This window comes from Pituophis catenifer, unplaced genomic scaffold (assembly GCF_029215685.1).
Source record: "Pituophis catenifer annectens isolate HBS135680 unplaced genomic scaffold, rPitCat1.0.hap2 SCAF_3, whole genome shotgun sequence".
NCBI lineage: Eukaryota > Metazoa > Chordata > Lepidosauria > Squamata > Colubridae > Pituophis > Pituophis catenifer.
The window spans coordinates 129,587,069-129,612,234 of record NW_027256883.1 but is presented as its reverse complement, the minus strand read 5'-3'; the positions used below and the strand labels follow the sequence as shown (position 1 = coordinate 129,612,234).

The 25,166-nt window shown below is 37.4% G+C and overlaps 1 protein-coding gene across 2 annotated transcripts in view; it reads left to right on the top strand.

Annotated features, from left to right (window-relative positions):
• The window catches only part of BCAR3 (BCAR3 adaptor protein, NSP family member), a 76,822-nt gene that overhangs the window by 24,580 nt on the left and 27,076 nt on the right, over positions 1-25,166 (top strand). The window contains exons 1-2 of one of the 2 annotated variants that reach the window (XM_070939364.1): positions 9,116-9,199; positions 21,803-21,931. In XM_070939364.1, coding sequence (XP_070795465.1) covers positions 9,116-9,199; positions 21,803-21,931 — 213 coding nt within the window. Of the gene's footprint in view, positions 1-9,115; positions 9,200-21,802; positions 21,932-25,166 lie in introns of those variants that run through there. The other variant, XM_070939363.1, reaches the window with a different exon arrangement.

Sequence of the window (25,166 nt, the reverse complement as noted above, 5' to 3'; positions counted from 1 at the left end):
CATCCTCTCCTTTTGCACAGTGCCTTTGTTCTAAGTTTAGTTGTCTCATTTTACCTTTCATCTTTCTGCTTTCCTTTGGTTGGACAAATAATTTTGTATGTCCGTGAAGAAAGCGATTAGTTGCATTTTGGATGTCAATTAAGAGATTTGTCTAAAGATGTTTCCCTGAAAAGCAAAAGCAGAAAGAATTCATTTCATTTCTTACCAAGGTTGCTCAGAAATATATGAGGATATTTTCATCCCCCTCATTTGCAACATCAATAGGGGCCGGAGCCTCTACAGGCAATGGCTCTTGTGATGGCTCTATGCAAATGCTTTTTATAACATTTAAAGTATTGATGCATTAGGTCATTCTGTGGTTTTAAAAAAGGGAGCTGCTCATTATACAGTGCTAGTCCCATAAACAGACAAATGTTCTGAGAAGAAGCCATTGGTCTATAGCTCCTCTTTTGTTCCATCAGCAAGGCTGGTCACAGTTAAAGAGCTCTTTTAGAAATTGGCTTTTATTTCCCAAGTGAAAACAGGCCAGGCTGCTCCCAGTTGGCTGCTTAGGAGAATCTATGAATGGAATTTTGCCCTTAGATATAAGTCATCATCATCACCATCATCTGCAATGAATTAATTTTTTTAATTTCATTTTTAAATGACAAATGAGGCAAGAGAGAGAGAGAAAGAGCTACTAAAGGATTCTTGTGCTTTACCTAAAAATGTAGATAAATGGACTCACTTTTTTGAGTGAGGTAAGAAGACCAAATAATACCAGCTATGAGTATAAAAGAATTTGGTTTCAGGGTATTTGTAGCAAAATTTGTATATCTGTTTTCTAGTTGTCGTCTTCCTTTGTATAACTGAACAGTGCTAAAACTGTACTTTAAAACTAGTTTAAACCAGTTGCTATTCTGGATTTTAAAGAAGGAACATGGAAAACAAGATTAGTTTCATATTGTAAGCGAACATCATTTTATTCAATACTTATGGAAGATAGATAGATAGATAGGTAGGTAGGTAGGTAGGTAGGTAGGTAGGTAGGTAGGTAGATAGATAGATAGATGATAGATAGATAGATAGATATCAATTATGAATTGTAATCATCCATGTTGAGTGTCTTGTTAGAAATATTAGCTATGTCATCCAACTTATACAGCAGTGTTGGTGAAACGGGAGCACATGTGCGCGTGCCAGAAGCTGAGCTTCCGGTTTCCGGCGTGCATGCATGCGCAAGAACCAGCTGGTTGGTGCACATGCTGGAAACCGGAAGCTCAGCTTCTGGCACGCGTGCCATAGGTTCGCCATCTTGGTTATATAGGTTCCCTGAAATCTGTTAACCTGATTGAACTGATGTAAAGTTCATCATGGGAATTGGGACAAATGTTGGAAGATAAAATTGTGCTCATGTTTTGCTTTTGGATATCCCATAGACCTCTGTGTGGCAACTCTAGAAACATCAGGCCTTCACAGTTATTCTTAAGATATTATCACTGACTACAAAATTAAAACACTTTATTGATTGATTGATTGATTGATTGATTGATTGATTGAGATTTATATGCCGCCCTATCTCCAGCCGGACTCAGGGCGGCTCACAACAGTAAAAAACATTTAATGAAAAAGTTAAAAAGAAATTAAATCCAAATCTCATAATTTAACAGTTAAAAGTGCAATTTTTTTTTTTTTTTTTTAATTTGATTTATATGCCGCCCTTCTCCGGAGACTCAGGGCGGCTTACAATGTGCTCAGCAATAGCCTTCATACTTTTGTATATTTTATACAAAGTCAGCTTATTGCCCCCACAAACTGGGTCCTCATTTAACCTACCTTAGAAAGGATGGAAGGCTGAGTCAACCTTGAGCCTTGGAGAGATTCGAACCAGCAGTAAATTGCAGGCAGCTGTGTTAATAACAGGGTGCTTTAAACCACTGTAGTACCAAGGCCCCAATTAAGACTAACAAGTTAAAAATTAAAACCCCATCAGTCCAGGCCTCAAAGATTCTTACAAATATTTTCCTATTGCACTAGCAAATACATATTTGCTCATTTATGCCTCTCCAGGGTTATAGGTTTATGTAGGAAGAAGGCTTTATATGTATTGGGTTCAACCATGTAACAGTCTACCATTCTCAAACAATTTGAAATTTACCTCCATGTTCTCCACTTGGAAGACCAAGGGAAGGAAACAAACCAAATGCAAAGAAAGGAATAGAGGTACCAATTGAAAATTTGGCCTATAAAGAAATAACGGCTGTGGAGAAAAAGTGACTGAGGGAAGTATGGGAAGGAATATTACAAAAGTGACTGAGGGAAATAAGGGAAGGGATATTACATAAAGAAGACCACAATCTGTATTTTGTCAACTCAGAGTACAGGACATGGAGAGAGGCAGTTAAGTTACAGGAAGACATGAGTTAGCCATTGCAGAATCTCTTTTGAATGCAGAATGTCCCTTGGAGCCAGTCATTCCAATGACTTAACTTTCAGTTAATCCTAGCCTCAGGAAGGTAATATAATACTACGCTTGTTGCAACTTGCCAGGATGACTTTGTTAGATTTCTTCCAGAACATGACGTCCTACTGTCCTACCAACGGAAAGTGAAAGAGTCATGGTTAGGCTTATACAAGTGTTAGATAAGCAAGGGAAGTTCCAATGTTCAACTTCAGAAGTTGAACCTGACACCTGTCATTTGCAATTATCCCAGCAGCATTGAATTAAATTCAATATTGAATTCAAACAGCAATCAAAATCTCTCCCCCACCCCCACCCTTTCTCTCACATCCATCTATCTATCTATCTATCTATCTATCTATCTATCTATCTATCTATCTATCTATCTATCAATCACATTTTGGAATTGCCTATCACCCTCACAGAGAGACTCTTCTATTTCTATTACTATCCAGCTCAGCTACATCATAATTTTGTATCTATAGATGTTAATATTTTGCAGTTTTTAAATTCCAGGCATTTAATTTATGCATTTAAATTTAACAAAGAAATAAATGTAATTAAAAATAGCATTTAATTTGTTAAACATAATTAGAAATATTATTTTTATGTTACATTTAAGTATAAATATTATATAATTTAGGTTAAATTTAATTAGAAATATTTCCAAACCATGTTCCTTGTAGTAGTATGCTGCCCTCTAGTGTAATACATCAAATTGGTATTTCTTGCAATATCAAAGAAAAAGTACAAGAATTGATGTACCAATAACCACCAGCTTAACTTGCAAACTATAAGATGTATTTTAAAAGAGGTTTTCAGATTTGGAGATGGTTTCTATATAATGACCCTTTGCTGATTCTGTTTTCTTACTCATATATATTTGTAACAAATTATTCAAAACTCCTGGGCCTTGCAGTATTATCAAAAATATGTATAGAAATAGTTTCTAAACCTTATAATAGGTTTGTGTTGACATAAAGCAAAATATTTTGCATGTACTTAGAACTACTCACGTTTTTCTCAGAAGAGTAGTTGAAATCCTACAAAACTTCAGATGGTACAGAATTAAAACAGTTTTTCCAGAAAGGTTTTTCATTTATATTACTTTATATTGTATTGTATTGTAAAATGATTGACACCATTTCATTGAACTAAAGTGGTCCAATAAAATAGCTTTAAAATTAAAGGTGTAAAAATGATTGCTATCAAGTGTCTGTCTATGTCTGAAGGGAAAATGTATATTTGGATGCAATTCAAATCTCTCATATTTTGGGAGCTATATGTTAGCATGTAAGATGTCTGGCATACATAATAGTAGACTTATTATTTACTAAGATAATATTATCTTAGTAAATCTTATTATTATTGACTAAACAGGCAAAGTGGTTGAGAATCTGGTGGCATACAAATTGGATAAATAAATGAAATAAACCTGTACAGTGGACCTCAGAATGAAGAAGCAAGAAGCAAGGAATCTGAGAAAAGGAGTTTCTTTTTACAGGCACTGAGGAAATGTAATAAATTTAGAGGAAGTAAAATAGCTTTGGGGTAGTTTCTCCCCACCAATCCAAAATGGCCGAGGACTTTTCAATTGAGGAATTTCTTGGTATTATTAAAAAAAACCCTAACCTTTGGTGCCCAAGGCTCACTGGGAAGCAGTAAAAGTTGGCATTTCCCTCCCTCAATAAAAATAAAAGGACATTTTTATGTCAAAATAGGGAGCCATATGGAGCAAATAGGACAAAATACTAGCCTGAGGCAAACATGTTGCCTCTTTTAAGGCAATTGGAATGCATGCCCTGCTTGTAAAATGGAAGCCTTGTTTAGTGAATGTGTATCTGTGCATGCAAAACGCTTATATAGCTTCGTCTTGAAACCAGTCATTCTTATTATTACTACGTTCATCCAACACTTCTGTTTTTCAAAGGAGCAGAATAAATCAGCTATGCTACAACCTTTTTTTCCCCTCCCACTCAAGGCCCTCAGTTGTAGGCTACCATGTATGCAGTATGCTGTACCCATTACATATGATTGGAACTTCTTATATTCATGTTTTCCTTTGTAACTATGCTCTTAATGATTTTTAGACTCCATTATACTTATTTTTCTCTTATGCGCATACATGCATAGAAGGATGTCGTACATCTTATATTCCATGTTTTGTTTGGATCTGGCTTTAGGGCTGCAACAAATTTGAATTGATTTTATTTTCCTTATTCAAAAGAATGTATTTTCATCCTTTAGCTCTTAACCATATGGGGGAGCCAGAGTCCAATTTCTCAGCACGTGGATTTTAGAAATGGGCTCAAATTGTATAACAAAGGAAACTGAATATGAAATGATTTGCAGAGGGAAACTGCTTAATTAGAAACAGCACCCGTAGCAGAGAGAGCTATATCAAAGCCTACTGATTCGTATCAGCAGTCTAATTTGAAAAAGCCACCTATTTTCTAAAAACGATAGCAAATCCTGATTTCCAAGGCAACAAAATATATTAGTAATAGCAATTCCATCTGTACTTGTGAAGGTTGTGAGTCTCTGGAGAAAGAACCTGTTTTGGGGAATCAAAGGCTCTGTGTAGCATTGTCAACAGCAGTTACAACATGCAATTGCAAGTCTATTACAGAGTGGATTTTTCATTCATTTAGCCTGCTATGATTAGTTTGGAAACCCAAGTACACCAAAACAATTGTCAAAGAAACTGCTGAATTATATCTTTATAAGGTAGTTCAGGAAACCTTTTCCTATTTGAAAATCACATTCCGGTGGAGTTATTGTTTGGAGACAATGTGGGGATGGCTACAGCCAAAAAAATGTAGGTCACTCTTCTGCTCTCCCCTTTTCTCTCTCATTCTAATTTTGGTTTCCCCACCTCTGGTCTCTCTTGTTCAGTGGATTCCCCAAAGGTTTGATTGGGGCTATTTCCTTATGAGTGATTGAGACATTCTTATTGGCTATAATAATCATCCATGCACTCAGTATACCATACTGGTAGTAAAGACAGGCTTTATACAGTCATAATAATTGCTGGAGGGTGCTATAAGAATTATAAATGACTGGTGAGGAATCCTGGTTAGAAATTAGAGACTTGCAAATGGTCTGCACCTGATTTATAGAATATATAGCAGTCATGTAGTGGTTTCACTTAGAATGTTAATGATGCTTTTTTTTAGCCTCTGCTTGTAAGTATTATTTATAGGTATCTCCCGTGGATTTTAATAGCTGGGAAGGCCAATCTCTGTGTAAACTTGGTTAATAGGTTTAGAGGGAAAATATAATATTGATATTTAATATTTGTTACATTACATACTCTGTATGTGTACAGAGTGCACACATACACTCTGTCATGTTTTCTGAGTGGATTATGTAAAAATCAATAAGTAAAACCAGCAACAGTAACCTGCACAGAAAAGAGGGAAGTGTAAAATGTCAAAGAATAACTGTTGCAATCAGGGACATTAAAATTCTTTTTGCAAGGGAGGCTTTAAAAGTTGAAATACCTAAGGGAAGTTTCTAGTATGGTAAAGGAAATAGAAAGGCAGCAGGACAGATGTCTTCAGAAAGGGCATTTCACGGATAGGGTATCATCATCAAGATCATTTCCCATGCATCCATCTTTCTACCTTCATTTGGGCCTCTGAAAATAAATTACATATGAAGAGATGCTTCTTTAGTTCATTAGCCTTTTCCTGCCTAGCATTCCCCAGAGATCCAGACTTCAGCTCCAGTGTTTTCTAGGCAGCACATTCATTCCTGAGAATTCTACGAGTTTATATTATTATTTAGATAACCAATTTATTAATTGCCTTACTCACCAAAGGAACTCTAGGTGGGAGTACCATAATAAAACAATAATTTAAAACAAGCTAAATATAACCAGCATTAAGCAAATCAAAACCACCCATATTGAGAAATAGCAATAAAAACACAGTCATGAGTGAGGTCATAAATTGCCCTGTCTCAGTCCCTGTTAAATAAGCTAGGATCTTTATGGCTTTCTTAAAGGGCAACACCATTGGAATCATATAAAATATCCTAGCTTACTACAAGGATAAGTGAAATTAAACAATTGCTTCTGACGTGACATTCCCATTAAAGAATAATGTTGTTATTAATTTGATTAAATATAAGTCACCACTCCAGCGGTTTACAAGTTATAACAAGTAAAACAATCAAAAACATAAATAAAATAAAACAAGACAGCCCAGACTACAAACAAGTTTAAAACCAAGTATGTCAGCCACCCCTCAACAGGCCTGAGACCAAAGACAGGTTTAAGGGCTTTGTGAAATCCCACAAGAGATGGCTCCATTTGTATCTCAATGTTCCTCCCCAAATAGCTGTCTGTGACATTAGAAAAGTTGGGCTATTGCTTTGTTACAGTTATAACTCATATTTTCATTTTAAAAACACCCAAGGCAGCTAAGAAAATCAACAACCGGGTTATTGTAAACTTTTATCCAACTAGAATAGTAATTAAACCAAATAATTCTTGCAGGATTCAATCTGGGTCAGTCAACGGGACCAGAGGTTTAGTCTTCCTAGCTTTTGGACTCATGCAAGAGCCCTTCAGAGAAGTTTGACAGACAGCCATTAATACCCCAATCAACATCTAAAAACCCACATATAACAGGCACCACACAAAGAAAAGTCCAAAGTACCCTCTGCCTCATTCGGGAAAGATATAGGCAGCTAACTCATTCGTCAAATAACTCTTTCGTATTATGGTTCGATTTTCAAATCTTATATTAGAGCTATACTTCTCCATCCGAATAACAGAGAGAGCAGAAACTTTTACAGTCTGGCAAAAGCTACACAGCACAAGGCTATTAAGAAAGGAGCTATTCATATAAACATTTCTGTCAAGTGGCTTCATGGACAAGTTATAATTCATTTATTTCACAAGGGACTTCTAACTCTATCTAAAATTAACCATGAGATGATGTTCTCATGACTATAAATGGATGACCACATTGTTAAGGCTATTTAAGAGATTATCTCATAATAAATATCTTGTGGTCAAAAATTCTGGTTACTATTTATAATAGTGAATTTTTAAAAATTCTTTTTAAACATTTTCTGTTTTATGGAACTTTCACATCAAAAAAAAGTTCTTCAAACTTCAAGAACATGTGCTTAAACAGCGACAATTATGATGGAACTTTTTGTGCTAGCTTTTTATTGGCAAGGAGATACAAGAGAGCATTCCAGCTTGAAGTATCTTGTTAGCAGAAAAATCTGAATTTCTTTTTTCTCATGACAAAGGTAGCTTTGGGATCCAAATGTCTTGCTCTAAACCTTTATTAGATTTAGATTTTTACATTTTGGGTTACTAGATTTCTTAGATTTTTCTAATACTATTTCTTCAAAGCTGGCCTTAATTAAAGGTAAGGTACAGTACTAGGCAATGTGACATTAGTTAGGGGATGGATTTTGCTGAATTAAAATTTGATGGTATGATTTGAAAAGTGTTTTTGAGATTATAAACACACATTTAACTCTCATGTTGGTTGTTGTGCTGCACTGGAGTCATTTGCTCTGCAAATCCTTTTCTAGGGGATTCCTGTTCTCTGATTTCGACATACTGCAGTCAGTGTGAAGGACATCTTGTTATTAAAGAACAGCCTGTTATTAAAGGTTGAAAACACACTCCTGCTGTAGCTTTATTTAGAGCATTTCTCTACAAAGCAATTGCAGTGGACATGCCCTGCTTGACATTTGATTACAAAGTTTATTTTAATCTTAGATTTCAAAGGGACATACTTTCCTTTCAACGTCTGAAGCCTGCAAACCTCAAAATACAGGGCAAAAATCCTGTAGCTCTTTTGGGTAGCAAAATCAAGACCTCAAGTTGTGCAAGGCGAGCATCCTTAAGTGTTGCTTTCCAGAAGACTGCCCTAGTTTTGTTTGGAAAATCTTTTAATTAAAAGAGTAGAAGGCTGCATTTATTACAATGACGCTAAAGAGGCTAACCCTAACTCTCTGTGATATTACTTCCTTCTCTGATATGGTTGCAGGAAGGCTTGTGAGCAGCTTTGTAATTTAAAACAAGCAGTCTTGTCATCCCCCACCCCCTTGGTTACCTGCTTGCAAGATACAACAACCTGTTTGATTATGAAGAGTAAAGGAGATATGCAAACCCCTTAGATAATTGTCCCTTCCCCTTGTTGCTTGTGTATCTAGCAGCATTACTGATCTCATCGTGGACATATAGGTTTGTATCTGCTGAGGATACAAACTAGACTTAGAAATTCTTCCTGGGACCAAAGATTTTGCTGCTTAAATTAAAGGTGTGGAGTTTTTTTTGTTGACTGTTTATGTCATAATCTGGGAAACTCCAAAATAGGGAAGAGAGAGAGAGGGAGAGAGAGAGAGGGAGAGAGAGAAGGAGAGAGAAAGAGAAAGCAGAGTCCTCCAAAGGTTTAAAGTTTCATTGGCAGGCTGAATAAAGTCCCCTGATGTCACTGATCCCATGGTTGATGGAAGCGAGACGGGCACAGATGACAGGATCAGTTTTCAGCCTGGTATGAAAGGATGAGGTGGGGAGTGTAGGAGCCCCAGTGGACAACAACTCAGCACAAGAGCTTAGTAAGCGCTCTTGGACATAGCTGGGAGGGACCATCCATTTTGTTCTCCATGGGAGGTTTTGGTCAATGGGACAAAAGGAAAAAAATGCCTAAGGAGTGCAATGCTTTTCAGACGTTCATGGCATCTCTGTGCTGCTTTTATCATCAGAACTCCATTCTTGGGGTCAAGGTAGGTGGTCTATAATATGAAGCATAATAATGGTGACACCATTACTTTAGAATATCTAGAGAGTAGCAGAAGTTCAGATTATAGTATTAAAATATGCTTGAATTGACTGTAAAAGCTAAGAGGATAGGGTGGAAAATCTCTATTTATGCCACCCTAAATCTTTTGCAAGACTATTCATTAGAAATAGTAGTAACTTAAAATAATAAACTAGACAATTTCAGACTGAACATGTGTAAAGCTCGTATTCTCGATGTACTTTATTTTTGTATGCATTTACTTTATGTACTTTCATTCAAGTCTGTTTCCACATTAAATTGCAATTTTATTCTTGCATCGAAATTGCCTGAACAATGCAACTGAAATTGTATTAGCTCTCAAATATGATTTTTGGATAAATTTAAGTCCTACTTACAAATGTTTAACTTGAAAACATACTTTTACATATATTTTGATATAGGTTTTAAACTAAAACTATTTTAAAATATTTAGAAAATGCATAAAAAGTATTCTTTGCATATCTTTAATTAAGGAGCTGCCTATCAAGTCAATTTATGAAAAAATTCAAAGACTGAATTTCTCAAGCATCTGTGTTTGAAAATGAAGTTGCAAAGAAAAGGAAAAGCTAAAAAATAGAGTGAGATTTTTTTTTACAGGTCTGATTGTTTGAAATATCTATTCTTTAAGGAAGAGAGAGGGAGAGAAAGAGACTAATAATAATCAGAAGTTTCCTTCAATTTTAAATGTACTTTTCTGTTGTTTCCATCTTAAAAAACAAACATATTTAAAAGAAGATAATCTAACAAAAAGCTTGCTTTGTGCAAAATCTTTTGGTAACAAATCCAAAAGAACTTATTTTTAATAAGAATATAAAATCATTATCCAAATGTGAAGCTTTAATTGTCATCTGCTTCAGATGCAACCCTGTTATTGTGCTGGATCTGATCAGTTTATCTAGTTCCGTGCTCTCTTCCTAGTACTGTTCTCAAATGCTCTGTTTTTCCTTGGGTTTCTCATTAACGTGGCCCAATCACCTTGTTTCTGATACTTGTAAAAGATGCAACAGTCATAATTAGTAGCCACCAAAACAAGTAAGACTGCCTCTACAGTAGTGAGTGACACGTTGCGGCAATGGTTAAAGAGAAACTGGCTGGACTGAGTATGCCAGGGCCTTGAAATCAACTACCTAACTAGGGTGTCTTCTTTTTTGATTTTTAAAAGGCATTTTGTAGTCAAAGATACTTGATGGTAAAACTTTACCATTATAGAGGCTTGTTTTATCCATTTTGTCTCAATGCTCCATAAGTGTAGTTAGCAGTCGAAAAGCAGAAGCAAAGTCCATTTTATTCGTGTAGTCATGATGGTGATAAAAATGAAATTTGTTACAAGCTGTCTTATTTTTAATCAAGATTAGCAAGGAAAAGAAAGACAGGAAAAATGTTTCATGCTTCATAATCTGAGTAATGTTGATAGCCATACACAGAATGTTCCAATCCCATAAGACCCTAATATAGCAGTTTAAAATTGTCTACTTGCAGCTATTGAAACAGCTCTCTTAAAATGTTCTTTGTCAAGTGGATGTAAATCATCTTCCTCAATCCAGGATCTTCCACACATGCTGGGATTACAGTTCTCAGAATTCTCAACCAAATTATTTTTGGATCTAACACAGGTAGAAAGTGCCAGGATGGGAAAGGTTTGTGAAAACCTTTCACATAGAGAAAACCTTCACATAGAGAAGTTCCAAAATTATCTGAAAAACAGTGTCAGAATAATTGGAAAGGTTGCTCCTGATGCAAAGATTGGAATTAAGAATGTAAATGCTGTTATTTGATTTTGACTAGAATCAAAGCATCCATGTGAATTTTGGGGCTTAACATTTGATATCAAAGCAGAATCCTAAATACAGTTCTTGACTGTGCTGATTATCTTGCTGTGAGTCTGTAATACTTAAAATGATGCTGTGTGTTGTCATGGTAACTTTCCATTGGTTCAGTCTATATGTTATCTCAGGGAACAGGAGAAAGGGCAGCATTTTTATAAAGAAACCCAGCTGGCCTTGTTCAGATATAAGTTTTTTATTTAAAAGGTTTCCAGCTGCTTAAAATAGCCCTGGTATATTCACTACAAAGCTTTCAAGGTCTCCATTCCTTCCGGTTTAATAAAAGTCATGGAAATTATATTTTAAACTTCTCTTAGCTTAAGTTTAGATATAGAAAAAAAATCTTCTATCTTTAATTTTGGCTATCCAAAATTAGAATGTATGTCTGAGAGATGGTGGGCCCAGGTCATGACTCCAATTAGGACTAATATATTAGCATCTGTAAAATTAAAGACAACCGGAAGGGACTTGTGAGCTATAATGAACAGTATGGAGATTAGAAGAGCCTGCTTTATTATAGGGAGAATCACCAAGAGTTGCTGAGAATTTGCTGGATTGCCAGCAGCAGTCAGGGGAAGAAACAGAATTTGTCTTGCTAATCATACCAAGTAACATAGAATTGCTCTAGTCTGTTTTTCAGAGGAACAGGATCTGGCCCTAATCAAGGTATACTGTCTTTTATCAGATGCAATTTTTAGTTTGAAAATACATATAAGGATGTGTTCTTATATGTCTCCATCATAGCTTTTGCAGTAAAGAATAATGAGTTCTACTGCTTGGGAACCTAATGAGATGACATCTGAAGTATGTTTATCGTTTTGTTGCAAGCAGTAATAGATTCCTTGGGTTTATGATTCCCAGTGAATGGAGTCATTTTCACAAATGTGGCGGCATGGCTGTCACAAGCCTTTCATCATGAAAGCATATTAATCATGAAAGCGAAGAGTGAGGAATGAGAAAATAGAGGCTTTGAACAGGTAGGTTGTTCTGAGTAACATGCGGGTCACCCACTTGCAGATCTATTTTTAACCACTGATAAATGAGACTAAATCAGCCAAGTTGGCATATGGAACATGGAATCACAGCCAGATGTGTGGCCAGAAAAATTATTTGACATTACGTGCACACAAAAAAGTAAGGGACAATTTACTGGGGGAATCCTTGCTCATTTTACATGCCAAGCCTTTCTATATTGACTTCCTATTTGTCTAGGGCTGTATTTGGAAGTAGGGCCAGTCTTTGGCTTTGCCATTAACAGAAAGAAGAGTTTTCAGTGTATTTTCTGTGTTTCACATGCGTGAGTTATATCCTTGTTCAGTTCAGAAGTTCTAGAGCTTCTAGAATTAATTTATGGGAGCCTTGCCCCAATGGCTACTATGCAACTAGACCTCATTCCTATCGAACCCCTTTAGTTTCTTTTTCATAGGCAGAATATTAGTATGTCATCCTTGAGTTGCTAGTCCTTTTGCTTTACCGAATTTATTTATTTTTCCTGCTTTATTGTTGTCTTGCTTTCCTTCCTTTCTCTTAGTACTTTGAAAACTCCTTAAGGCTGTTCATACGGATGACCTCTTGTCTCACTCGATCCAGTCCATGGTTGAAGGCCAGTCCATGGCCCTCAACCGTGTGGTCATTGCATAAAGTGCTGGTGTCAAATGGGTATAACCCAGTGGTGAAATCCAATTTTTTTTACTACCAGTTCTGTAGGCGTGGCTTGGTGGGCATGGCTTGGTGGCGTGGCAAGGGAAGGATACTGCAAAATCCCCATTCCCACCCCACTCCAGGGGAAGGATACTGCAAAATCTCCATTCCTACCCCACTCCAGGAGGAAGGATACTGCAAAATCTCCATTCCCTCCTTATTCCAGGGGGAAGGATACTGCAAAATCTCCATTCCCACCCCACTCCAGGAGGAAGGATACTGCAAAATCCCCTTTCCCACCCCACTCCAGGGGGAAGGATATTGCAAAATCTCCATTCCTTCCCTATTCCAGGGGGAAGGATACTGCAAAATCTCCATTCCCACCCTACTCCAGGGGGAAGGATACTGCAAAATCTCCATTCCTACCCCACTCCAGAAGGAAGGATACTGCAAAATCTCCATTCCCTCCCTATTCCAGGGGGAAGGATACTGCAAAATCTCCATTCCCACCCCACTCCAGGGGGAAGGATACTGCAAAATCTCCATTCCCTCCCTATTCCAGGGGGAAGGATACTGCAAAATCTCCATTCCCACCCCACTCCAGGGGGAAGGATACTGCAAAATCTCCATTCCCACCCCACTCCAGGGGGGAAGATACTGCAAAATCTCCATTCCTTCCCCATTGCAGGGGAACGATACTGCAAAATCCCCTTTCCCACCCCATTCCAGGGGAACGATACTGCAAAATCCCCTTTCCCACCCCATTCCAGGGATAAGGATATTGCAAAATCTCCATTCCCATCCCACTCTGGGGCCAGCCAGAGGTGGTATTTGCTGGTTCTCCAAACTACTCAAAATTTCTGCTGCCGGTTCTCCAGAACCTGTCAGAACCTGTTGGATTTCACCCCTGGTATAACCTAATCTCTCTCTCTCTCTCTCTCTCTCTCCCTCTCTCCCCCTCCCTCCCTCCCTCCCTCCCTCCACCCATCCATCCATCCATCCCTCTCTTTGCCTTCATAAAGGTGGAGCAAACATTTCTTAAACACTTTGGGACTTTACAAATGATCTTGGTGCAATTGTTCTACTCATTTGCAGTTACTCTTTGGGATCAAACTCTCTTCCTTCAAGCTTCTATCATGACCCAAAACCTGTCTGATGGATCTCTTTGAGAAATTACTGAATTTTCCACTGAAAATTCCACTGAAAAAGAAGGTCCTCAGGTTTCTGTTGTGTCATTAATGCCTACTAATTTGTGAGAGTCTACTCAGGGCTTCCCCTTCCTGATTCCAACCAGTGCCAAAAGAGAAAGGGAAAAAGGACTGCCTATTTGATTCCAACTCCAGCAGCTTCACATTCCAACCCATAGTGATCTTTGTCCACTCTGCTACTGCCATGCATTCTATTGATGAACCCTCCAATATTTACTATCTAGTTCATTAATTTAATTTTATTTGAATTTAAAACATACTGCAGTTAACATTTTGTTTTCAAAACACCATTATGCGCACACGTAAAAAACATGCTAGGTCTTATTTTGGGATAGGTCTTATTTTCGGGGAAACAGGTTATCTATCATCTATCTATCTATCTATCTATCTATCTATCATCTATCTATCTATCTATCTCGAAGAGAAATGAAATAAAGGCCTATAATAAGCTATCTAAAAACAAAAGCAAAGAGAAACCCCCCCAAAAAAACTTGAAAATGAAAAAGAAAATCTTAAGTAAAATATAATCATATCAAAGTAATAACTGTGAGAGGGATCTTGGAGTTGTAGTGGACAACCATTTAAATATGAGCCAACAGTGTGCAGCAGCTGCCAAAAAAGCCAACAAAGTTCTAGGCTGAATAAACAGAGGGATAGAATCAAGATCATAAAGTGGTATTAACACGTGAAGTGTTAATACCACTTTATAATGCCTTGGTAAGGCCACACTTGGAATAATGCATTCAGTTTCAGAGAAGAGCAATAAAATGATTAGGGGACTAGGGATATGAAGAACGGTTGCAGGAACTGGGTATGTCTAGTTTAATGAAAAGAAGGACTAGGGAAGACATGATAGCAGTGTTTCAATATCTCAGGGGCTGCCACAAAGAAGAGGGAGTCAAGCTATTCTCCAAAGCACCTGAGGGCAGGACAAGAAGCAATGGGTGGAAATTAATCAAGGAGAGAAGCAACTTAGAACTAAGGAGAAATTTCCTGACAGTTAGAACAATTAATCAGTGGAACAACTTGCCTCCAGAAGTTGTAAATGCTCCAATACTAGAAGTTTTTAAGAAGATATTGGATAACCATTTGTCTGAAGTGGTGTAGGGTTTCCTGCCTAAGCAGGGGGTTGGACTAGAAGACCTCCAAGGTCCCTCCAACTCTGTTATTCTATTCTATTCTAAAATAGTAAAGCAAAACCCTACTTGAATTATATCTATACCTAAATTATACTTTAAACATACATAAAAAAGCCCATATTAGATATCACTCTACTGAAACTATAATTTCCTTCCATTTTTCCACACTGTGATTCAGTTTTTTAACAATGAACCTAGAACTCACGTAATCATATTACTGGATCTTATCTCTGCTTCAGTACAAAGTTTATACAATCTGAGGAGAAATAAGAATATCTCTGCACAGAGAACTCACTTGGTGCCTTCCTCACACTAGTAATTGCTTCAGGCTTGTCTTGTAACTACTTTTTTTTTAAAATGATTAGACTATGAATAATACTAACATACTTCAAAGAGTGAGAGATGACAAATCTTACTAAGTCAGTATTTAGAGTCTGGAAAAAAAGACATTCTTCCATATCTACATCATCAGTTTTTGGTTTTTTTTAAATTTAGTTACAGTCCAGGCACAATAAATTCATAGTTCTTCATAGATTGAAAGATTCCAAATCTGGGAGGCATCATATAGCAAACTATCAAATTTTTAATTCTTAACTGTTTTTGAAGAACTTAGTTCAATATAGCAATATAATTTGTTTTTTTTTTTAAAAAAAACCTTGCCTTTATTATTTTATAGGTATCCGAAAAGTGCTTTTTCAAAAGGCAATTGGACTTTGTTTAAATAAAGTCCAGTTGTTGTTGTTTTTTTGAAAAAAAGCACCTTTATGACAACCATGATTGAGAATCTCCATAGATATTTACTTTATAGATAACACAAGATGGTGAACATACCTAATATTCCCTCTTCCTCCTATTTTCCCCGTAACAACCACCCTGTGAGATAGATTGAGCTGAAAGAGAGTTACTGGCCAATGTCATCCAGCCAGCTCTATACCTAAATCAGGACTAGAACTCACAATCTCCTAGGCCAACACTAGATCAAACTGGTTCTACAATATCTTTAAAATATCTTTAAAACATACATAAGAACAGTAGTGTTATTTTAGAGGCATCTGTGCCATTTAGAATCAAGGTCACTTTACAAATAGGTGACAAATTGTTTTAAGGTAACATTGCTGTCTAAAATGTTAAGGAATAGATGAACACTCTCATTAGAAAAACTCAGTAATATTTGTGGGACGGGAGAGAAGTAAGACAAAGTGGAGCATAAATGTAATATCCAGACTCCCATTCTGTTTATCTGAAAGTGGATCAAAAGTCAACCTCATTTTTTTCCTAAGAAAAGTGTGAATCTTTAAAAAAAAACATAGAACACAATTCAGATAACCCAGTTTGCTTAAGCATTTGAAACAAAGGTTTAGTGTCCTTTATTCCATTGGGTCATCATGACTACAATTCCTGAAATGAGAAAGATTGGTCTAGGAACTAGCCTAGGCTCAAGCTTCTTTGTATTCCAGATCTGCAAAGGATTGTTGATCCACTCACCATTATCCAGAATGGGATGCAGTTGCACCATAAAAATGAATTAATCCCACCTTCCTTGGGATCTTGCCTTTTTGTCCTGGCTCTTTGGGTATGGCAGTTGTACAGTTCATTGCAATTGGGGAAGTTCTGTTCTTAGACAGTGTGTAGTGTTACAGTCTTTCTAACCATTGTAGAGAGCACATAGCTTGTCATGTCTTCCATCCCCTGGCACCAAAAAACCAGGACTGAGGAAAGGGGCCATGGGGACAGAGGAGATAGAATAGGGTGACTGGTAGCCTGCCAATTTAGTAAGGTAAATCATTACCTCCATTAGAGGTAATGGGTTTGGTGCAGAATAAATTGTGGAGGATGGCCTTCCTACAGGATAGCTGACCAGGTTAGACAAGCTCTGACTGGCTCTTAGTAAAGAATCCCCAAGATAAAAGATTTAAACATAATCTGATTTCAGTGGCATTCTGTTGTCCATGAAAAAACAGCCTATTTTACTTTTATTTTGAAATAAAAGGGTGATGGGAAAAGTTGGTCATCTGGAAGTCATCTGCCATATGATTTAACTTGAGGCGAAACATAATATCAGTCCTTTTGCTATGTGGGAAAGTGCAGAATAGTAATGAAAAGAGATGTGTGTGTCTCTCTGTGTGTGTCTGAGAGATGGAGGGGGAGGGAGAGAAAAAGAGAGAGAGAGAGAGATCACAAAAGCAAGAACACTTCATTTCTATTATTTAATTGCTTTTTTCCCACTTATAAACAAGGCATCTGAAACTCAAATCATTGTGAGGCCTTTTCCCACGTGAGGCCTACAAGTAGTCGTTGCTTAACTTCTGCCCTGTTTAGCAATTGTTTGAAGTTATAATAGTGCTTAAAAAGTAACTTTACCACCTGTCTTTGCACTTACGACCATCACAATGTCCCATGGTCATGGAATTGTCACTTGCACACTCCATAACTGGTTTCCAATAAGCAGAGTCAATGGATGCGCCAGCAGTGATATCACAAGTCATGGTCAGATGGGCATTTCACAGGCCCCTTTGGTGATTATGTGGCATCAAGTTGATGTCAAACATACAGATTTTTTTTCCCAACCTGGTCCTTCAAGATCTTATCTAGAATAAAATAAAATTAGCTCAAATCTGGTGTAGAACATAAGGAAGATGACCATGATGGAAATAAGCAAGAGTTGTTACCAAAGCAAAAGCGGCTGAAACATTTTTTTAAATCCAGAGAAATGAGATAATATTTGGAAGCAGCTGAGGCAGAAACTTCCAGTACACTGAAGTTTAAGGAGGAGGAGGAAATATAACACAGTCTTTTTGATTCTGTTATATTATATTATATCAGTTGGTTTGAATCTTTTTGGATTTCCTATCTGGTCTACCTAGCGGGGTTGACCTTCTGCTTTTGTTTTTCTCCTATCTCTTTGCTGCGCAGATGGATATTTCCTTCCTTTCAGAAAGATCTTGCTTACTTCTTCACTCTCTTTTTCACTTCTTGCTTAGTAAAGTCAGACTGTGTGGAAGGGTGGCTATACCCAGCCCTCCTCCTTACTCTAACTCAGCCTCCTGACCATCTCCCTGGTCAAGCCTCACCTCTGTGCTGCCTGTGCCTAGAGCAGGGGTATCAAATGCAAGGCCCGCAGGCCGCATGCAGCCCGTGATGTGGTTGGATCTGGGGCCATCCTGGAAAATGTAAGGGGCCAGTCCGCGTGGCTTCAGCCCGGTCTACTCAATGTGAAGAGGAAACATCTGGCCAGCATGGCTTCAGCCCGGTCTACTGAGTGCGAAGAGGAAACATGTCAGCAGTTTGGGAAGTGGCGTCAAGCTGGCCACGCCCACCCAGTTGGCCACACCCATCCAGTCAGCCATGCCCGCATGCCCCCCCGAAGTCAAACACGGCCCTGATGCGATCCTCAATGAAATTGAGTTTGATACTCCTTGCCTAGAGGATTGTCCGGAAAGCCCTCTGGCTTGGTTGAATTGAGACTCTCAGGCCACTGTTCCTCCTAGAGTGCTTCCTGTGGTCCAGCCTGGGTGTACACTCCACAAAAAAAATGACATCCTAAACTAGGTTGTCCCTCCTGGTCTCTTCCTCCTGGATTAAGAATAATAATAAGTCTACTAAAATTAATGGTCATGTTTGATCCTTCATTAAGGGATGCTTGAATAAAAAAAAAAATCTGTTTGCCAAACATTGATTAAATGCTAATTCTTAATAGATTAACTACATTCAAAAAGACAATTGTTGGAAGTTCATTAAAAATGCTATATATCGAAGCACGGTATGGTTATAAGAAGAATCCAGGAAAGTGGAAGCTCTCAGGATTTCAAACTATTCATAGAAAGGCTAGATTAGAGAATAAGAACTTTTGTCCTTTAGTCTTTCAAGTACTATAAAGATTCATTCACATCACTAGAAGCCCGGGAATTCATCCAAGTTACTAAAATAAAAAAAGGCTGTAATCATGGGAAAAATGTTTCGGTGGTTATTGTTGCATGGTAGCTTTCAGCGTACATTCATGGCGTTTCCAACTTAATGCTACTTAGTTCTGCTTCTTTCTCAGGAGCTGTAAGCGGAGATTTCTTTAGAAACCAGCAGGATGCTGCAAATGCCTGAGAGTCTAGTTATTTTTTGTTGGCTTTTTCATTGATTCAATCAAGGGTGGCTGAATTGCAGAACGCCTTGTGTTTTGCTCTTTTCTGGAGAATTGAAATATTTTAAATGCTTCTGATGGGATCAGATTAGTGAAATTGTGATTATGAGGAGGCCCCCAGGTCCTGGGTCTCCTCAGTTTCTCCACTTTTTTTTCACAGATATGAAATATCTGTGAAAAAAACATTAGCTGCAGGTTGGAAAGAGGACAGTTGGAGACATCTTGATTAGAACAGGGCCATTGTAGACTATATTTCCAATTTGACAAAGACCTTCAGCAAGAAAAAAAGAACATTGCTTTTGGAACACAGATACTGTCCAGAGTGTCTGTACTCTCAACATTCAACACTAATACGTGCGTGTGCGTGTATATACACATACACACACACATTCATACATAGCCAAGAGCTTCAGTGGATAAGGCAATGGCATTGTCTTGCTGAAATGATGATTTCTAGGATTTTCTGAAGATTTGTGGAGGGGGTCCTTTTAATTTTGAGGGAATGATAAGCCTATCTGAAAGCTTAAAGAGATCTTTTCTCCCTGATGACTTTTTAGTGGGAGAAAGGAGTTGAGAGAATACATACAGCCTACAGGGTGGTAGATTATCCATTCCTGGCCAGACATTCTTTAACTCAGAGGTGGACAGCCTGTTTCCATTTCAAATGTATTCTGACTTCCTAAAAATGCAGAATTCTATTTCAAGAACATGTGCAGTGGCTCAGATACCTTTTATTTTGAAGAATTTTTTTTTTCATGATTCAACCATTTATATAATGATTTGGGAATTTCATAAGAGATATGTTGCCCTTTCAGTGTTCTCAGGTAAAGCTACAAAATGTAATTAACATAAATAGAAAAGAAAGCAGATGTGTCCTGAAAGGAGTAAAATTATTTCATTTACACTGATGCCTGATTTGAGGCAAAATCTGTAAGTAGAGTTGCGAGTTTAATTAAAATGCCACTGCAATCCCTGTGAGTTATCTAAGAAAACAGAACTAAATTAAAGCAGGGGGGATTAAATTAAAACAAGCTTAATTTAATTCATAGATGGTTTAATGCAGAAGCTTGGAGTACTCCAGATGCTTTGGACTACAATTCCCATACCACTATGGCTATGTTCACGAAACTTTAAAGCATGAATTACCGCCCTGGTTTAATTTAACTTTGCATCTCCTAATTATCAGAGATCTCATGACTGTATCAAGGGTGGGATAAGCATCTGTGCAATTATGAAGTCCTTGTCATTTTGCTTTAATACCAAACCACTTCAGGATTATTTGAAGTTTAAACTGCCCCCTCCTGGTCAATTGTGTTGTTGAAAGAAGAAAGCTAGATCTAATTTACACCTTCTCTTATGACCAACTGTCGATGTCCTCCATCGTAGCACTTCATTCCCTCACACACTATTTATTTTTTTTATCTCAGAGGCAAAACAGGATTGAAAGAGGATATGGAGGAACTCAGTTATTATTGGATTATTGATTATATGTTTCTACAGTTTTTAAGAAATCCACAACGAACTAGCAAAAGAAACTGGATTATTAGCAATGATGGGGTTGTTCCCACTGCAACCAGGAGCTTCACACTGCACTCTGTTGCTGCTTCATCAAAAATAATTTTATCTGGGGTTGGGAGATTAGGTCAGTCATGCTGCTATTAAGTCTGCAGCATATTCTTCAAAAACAGCTATAAGAATAGGAATCTTTCTGCACAAACGATCAAAGCTGCTGAGAATATGTCAGTAACAGGCTCTTGGTATAGGTATATGGAAGCAAAATAGGATTATGTAACATAGTTACCGTACTGATATATAAGAAATAGGGAAGTAATGAAATTACAGTAAATCACTTGTGAGCAATTGCTGTACCATAGGTCCAATTCTTTTATTATTGGCCCAGAAGTTGGTGTTCAGGACCTACAATACTTGATCATAGAGTTTCAAATACATTGATCACAGTTCATAATAAAGCATAAATGGTGCCTCCCGCTTCGCTCCTCTTTAAACCAGTCTTTGCTGTTACATTCACACAAACTTGACCCTTAAGACTTTTCAGATGTATTTGCATAATATGTCACACTTGGTTATACTTTGAGGCGTTTAGGAAAGCTGAGTCTAACTTGGAAACCTCAGTTAAGGATGGATTCTGCAAAGTTAGAAAATGAATTAATTACATAACCAAAATGTGTATGTTGGGCGAGCTTGGTGTAAATCTACCATCCCTGATCAACAGGTTTAAACTTGAATCTTCTGCTTCAGCCCAGCTCTTGCTCCTAAGTGCATTTCCTCTTTTATTTTCTTTCTGCATTCCGTGCAGGAAAGGACATAAATGACCAACAGAACACTCATGCTTATCCCAAAACATCCAGGTGGGACATGAGTGATCCACCCCTTTGCAAGCAATCATTACCTAAGTTGCTCACCCAGTAGCAGTTTTAACAAATGCTCCTTAAAGATCAAAGGCTGGCAAAAGACTGGCAATTGCAGACCTCTTGACATGTGAGGCAAAATGAAAGTTTCTGCCTAGATAGGTTTTTCTGTTGTTTTGCTTGTTTAAGGCCTGATTCGACATAAGCACGCCTTCCTTCTTGTTCTCTTTTGCAGTTTTTAAAGGAGAAGCAAGTGATGGACAGTTCCCCAGAAAAACTGAAGAAGGAGCTGGAAGAAGAGTTGCAGATGAGCAGTGACGATTTGCGGAGCCACGCATGGTACCATGGGCGGATTCCACGGCAGGTGTGTTCCTTTTGGTCTCATTTTTTAGGGGATCCTGGAGAGTCTTTTGTCTTCTCCCTGCTTATCTGTAGAACCAAAATCCTGCCAACACTTCATGTAGTTACAACAGTTCAGGTTTTAATGAGACAAGCTACAGGAATTACTCTTTAAGATTTCTGCAAGTGGAACAAAGGAACAGTTGGTGGAAAAAATGAAACATAGTGGATTATTCCAAGTCTTAAGATATGGTTAGATGGAGGAGTGTCTTTCTCCAGTTGTTTCTGCCTGACCAGTAAGATCTGGACTAGTTGGTGTGCTCCAAGCTGTAAACCATTGTATCTTGTGGGATTGAGAAGATGCACCTTCTTGTTAGCTGTGCCTGTCCTGTAGACATTGTGCTCCCTGAGGTCTGCATGGCCCTGACTCTTTTGTGCTTTCATAAGGCCACAAAGGCCTGCTTCTTTTGACATGCCCTGGGGTAGGGTGTAGGGATCTGTCCCTTGATGGAGAATTGTTGGAAATACATCTGAGTTATTGGTAGTTATCCACCTCTGATACTCACCATGTGTTCTGCTATCGATTTTGTCATTTTTCAGTGTTTTTTGGTTTTGATGAAACTGCCACATAACCACAGAATTTATTGTCTGGATTTGCATATTTTATGCTAATGTATTCTGAAAAATCACTTTCTTTAAAAGAAACAAGCATGTTTCTAGCTCTCATGCATTTGTCATGAATGATTTTGGGGATCCTTTTTCTCTTGTTCTCTGCTAAACTTTTTCTAGAGAAAAGACTTCCAAATTATTTGAAAACATTAATACTAAATGCTGTTATTTCAAAATAGGCGAAATATATTTAACTTGCATAATTTATTCTGATTGCTGTTTGCTTTTCCAATAGTACGTTATGCATACAACTGGTTAGAGAAATAGCTTAATTCAGGCTGAAAATAATAGTACTGACTTTTGCAAAATGCCTGTGTTTTAGGGATTTTGTAAGATAGTTAAAAGCAATAAACTACATTTCTGTTCTCAACCTGGTTTTTATCATGACACCTATATGCACTTTGGTACCTGAGTGATAAGAGCTGTTACTATTTTAATCCTGGGCAACTAAAACAGCATTAGCTAGTAATCAAAATGCAAATCTTCTTAGTTATAACTACTCCTTTGGGAACCAATCTTGCAATGTCTGATAATTAAAGGTTGTCTGATTAAAAAAAAGGAAAGGCAATTTAAATAGTATTTCATGTTGCAAGTAAATGTGTTAGATACAGGTAAAGAAGTCACTGAAAGAACTGTGAAGAAACCAATGAAAGAATATTGTTTACAATAGTCTAGAATCCTATTTAATTATATTTATGTAGCAATTTAAATTCCATTGATTTAATGAATCTGCTCTGACTCAGCTAGATCCAATCCAATATTTTGGAGTTTGCCCATTGGTGGCAGTCAGGGCAAAATCTATATTGATTTTATGTTTTAACGTTTCAAATGAGTCCTTGCAGGTGGTCTAAAGATTATTTAAAGCTGTAAGTGGTCTTCTAATTAATTTTTAATAACATTTGCCTCTTCTTAAATTTTATACATGGTGTTTATGTTTTCAATATTTTATCTGTATACCACCCAGAGTCTGTCTGTGAGGGAAATGTGCAGTTTTTAAAATGTGATATATAAAGAACAAAAAGTAGCACTCTGACCATAGGACAAAGCATTTAATGCTCTCACCCTGCTGTGGTTCAGATGTCTTCTGGAATATGCCTTAGAAATTGGATTCACTGAACTTGTCCTCAATACAAATACAAGTGTCAGAGGGAGAGTTTTGGTTAGCAAAACCTACAGGCTTACATACCACCCCATAGTGCTTTACAGCCCTTCTAAGAGATTTACAGAGTCAGCATATTACCTCCAATAATCTGGGTCCTCATTTTACCAACCTTGGAAGGATGGAAGGCTAAGTCAACCTTGAGTCCATAAGGATCGAATTCCAGACTCTGGGCAGAGTTAGCCAGCAGTACTGCATTCTAAGATTAAGTCTACCACAAGGAGGGTTTGGTCTAGCAACTGCCTTCATCCTTCTGTAGCTACAATTTGTAGTTTTGAAATATATATATGGTAATTGTATTTGTGCAATTAACCCCAAGGATAGTTTGATCCTAATGGACATCATGATGGGATTGGTTGACCTATCAAATTGTCACTGAAGTACTGTCAAACTACATCAGTTATCAATAATCTGTTGTCCTCAAAATGATATTTGTTTGTTTGTTTGTTTGTTTGTTTGTTTGTTTCAATTTGTATACCGCCCTTCTCCAACAGGACTCAGGGTGGTGAACAGCCAGAATAAAAACAAAACATACAAAATTTAAAAAACAGTTTAAAATAATTAAATATTTTTGGCCGCAATTTAAAACAAACCCAATTTAAAATCATTAAATTTAACCCAAAACTGTGGGATCAAGCCAGCCCAGCTAGTTGAAATAAATAAGTTTTCAGGGCCTGACGAAATTTATGGACTACAGCCATGGCCAATATTACAGGAATTATACTTCCAAGTATCTACCGTGTTTCCCCAAAAGTAAAACCCAACTAGAAAATAAGCCCTAGCATGATTTTTCAGGATGCTCGTAATATAAGCCCTATCCCCAAAATAAGCTTCAGTTAACATTGTCAGCCAGACGGATGCATTTAGTACCATATTTCCCTGAAAATTAGACCTAATCAGAAAATAAGCCCTAATGTGTCTTTTGGAGCAAAAATTAATATAAGACCCGGTCTTGTTTTCAGGGAAACACGGTAGAAGGCATCGGGTTGCTTAACATTATCAAAGCTTTACATTTTATTAGCACTGGCATGTTTAAACCTCATTGTGTTCTGATCACTTTGTTTTCTTTTCCCAATTAATATGCGTTCCCTGAATAATTCCAGAAGAATATTAATGCTGATTTTGTAGCAGTCAGAAGGTTAAGAGTGCTTATGCAGCCTCAGAGATTAACAATTTTATTGCGGTATAGAGTCTCCCTGGTAATAGCTGCCGTGCATACCGGTAGTTGAGTGAGATTGAAAACACAACAGGAAATCTTCCATCTCAGTTGAAAACAAAATGATCTAGGTAATTGTTAAACTTCATGGAATGCTCTCTGGGCACTCCAGAGTGATGGGGGTAGCATATTACCAAGTATTACTGAACTGATTGTTGTGAAAGACAGCATATATTTTCTTCAAGAAATGGAATTTACCATAATTAGTTCAGTTTA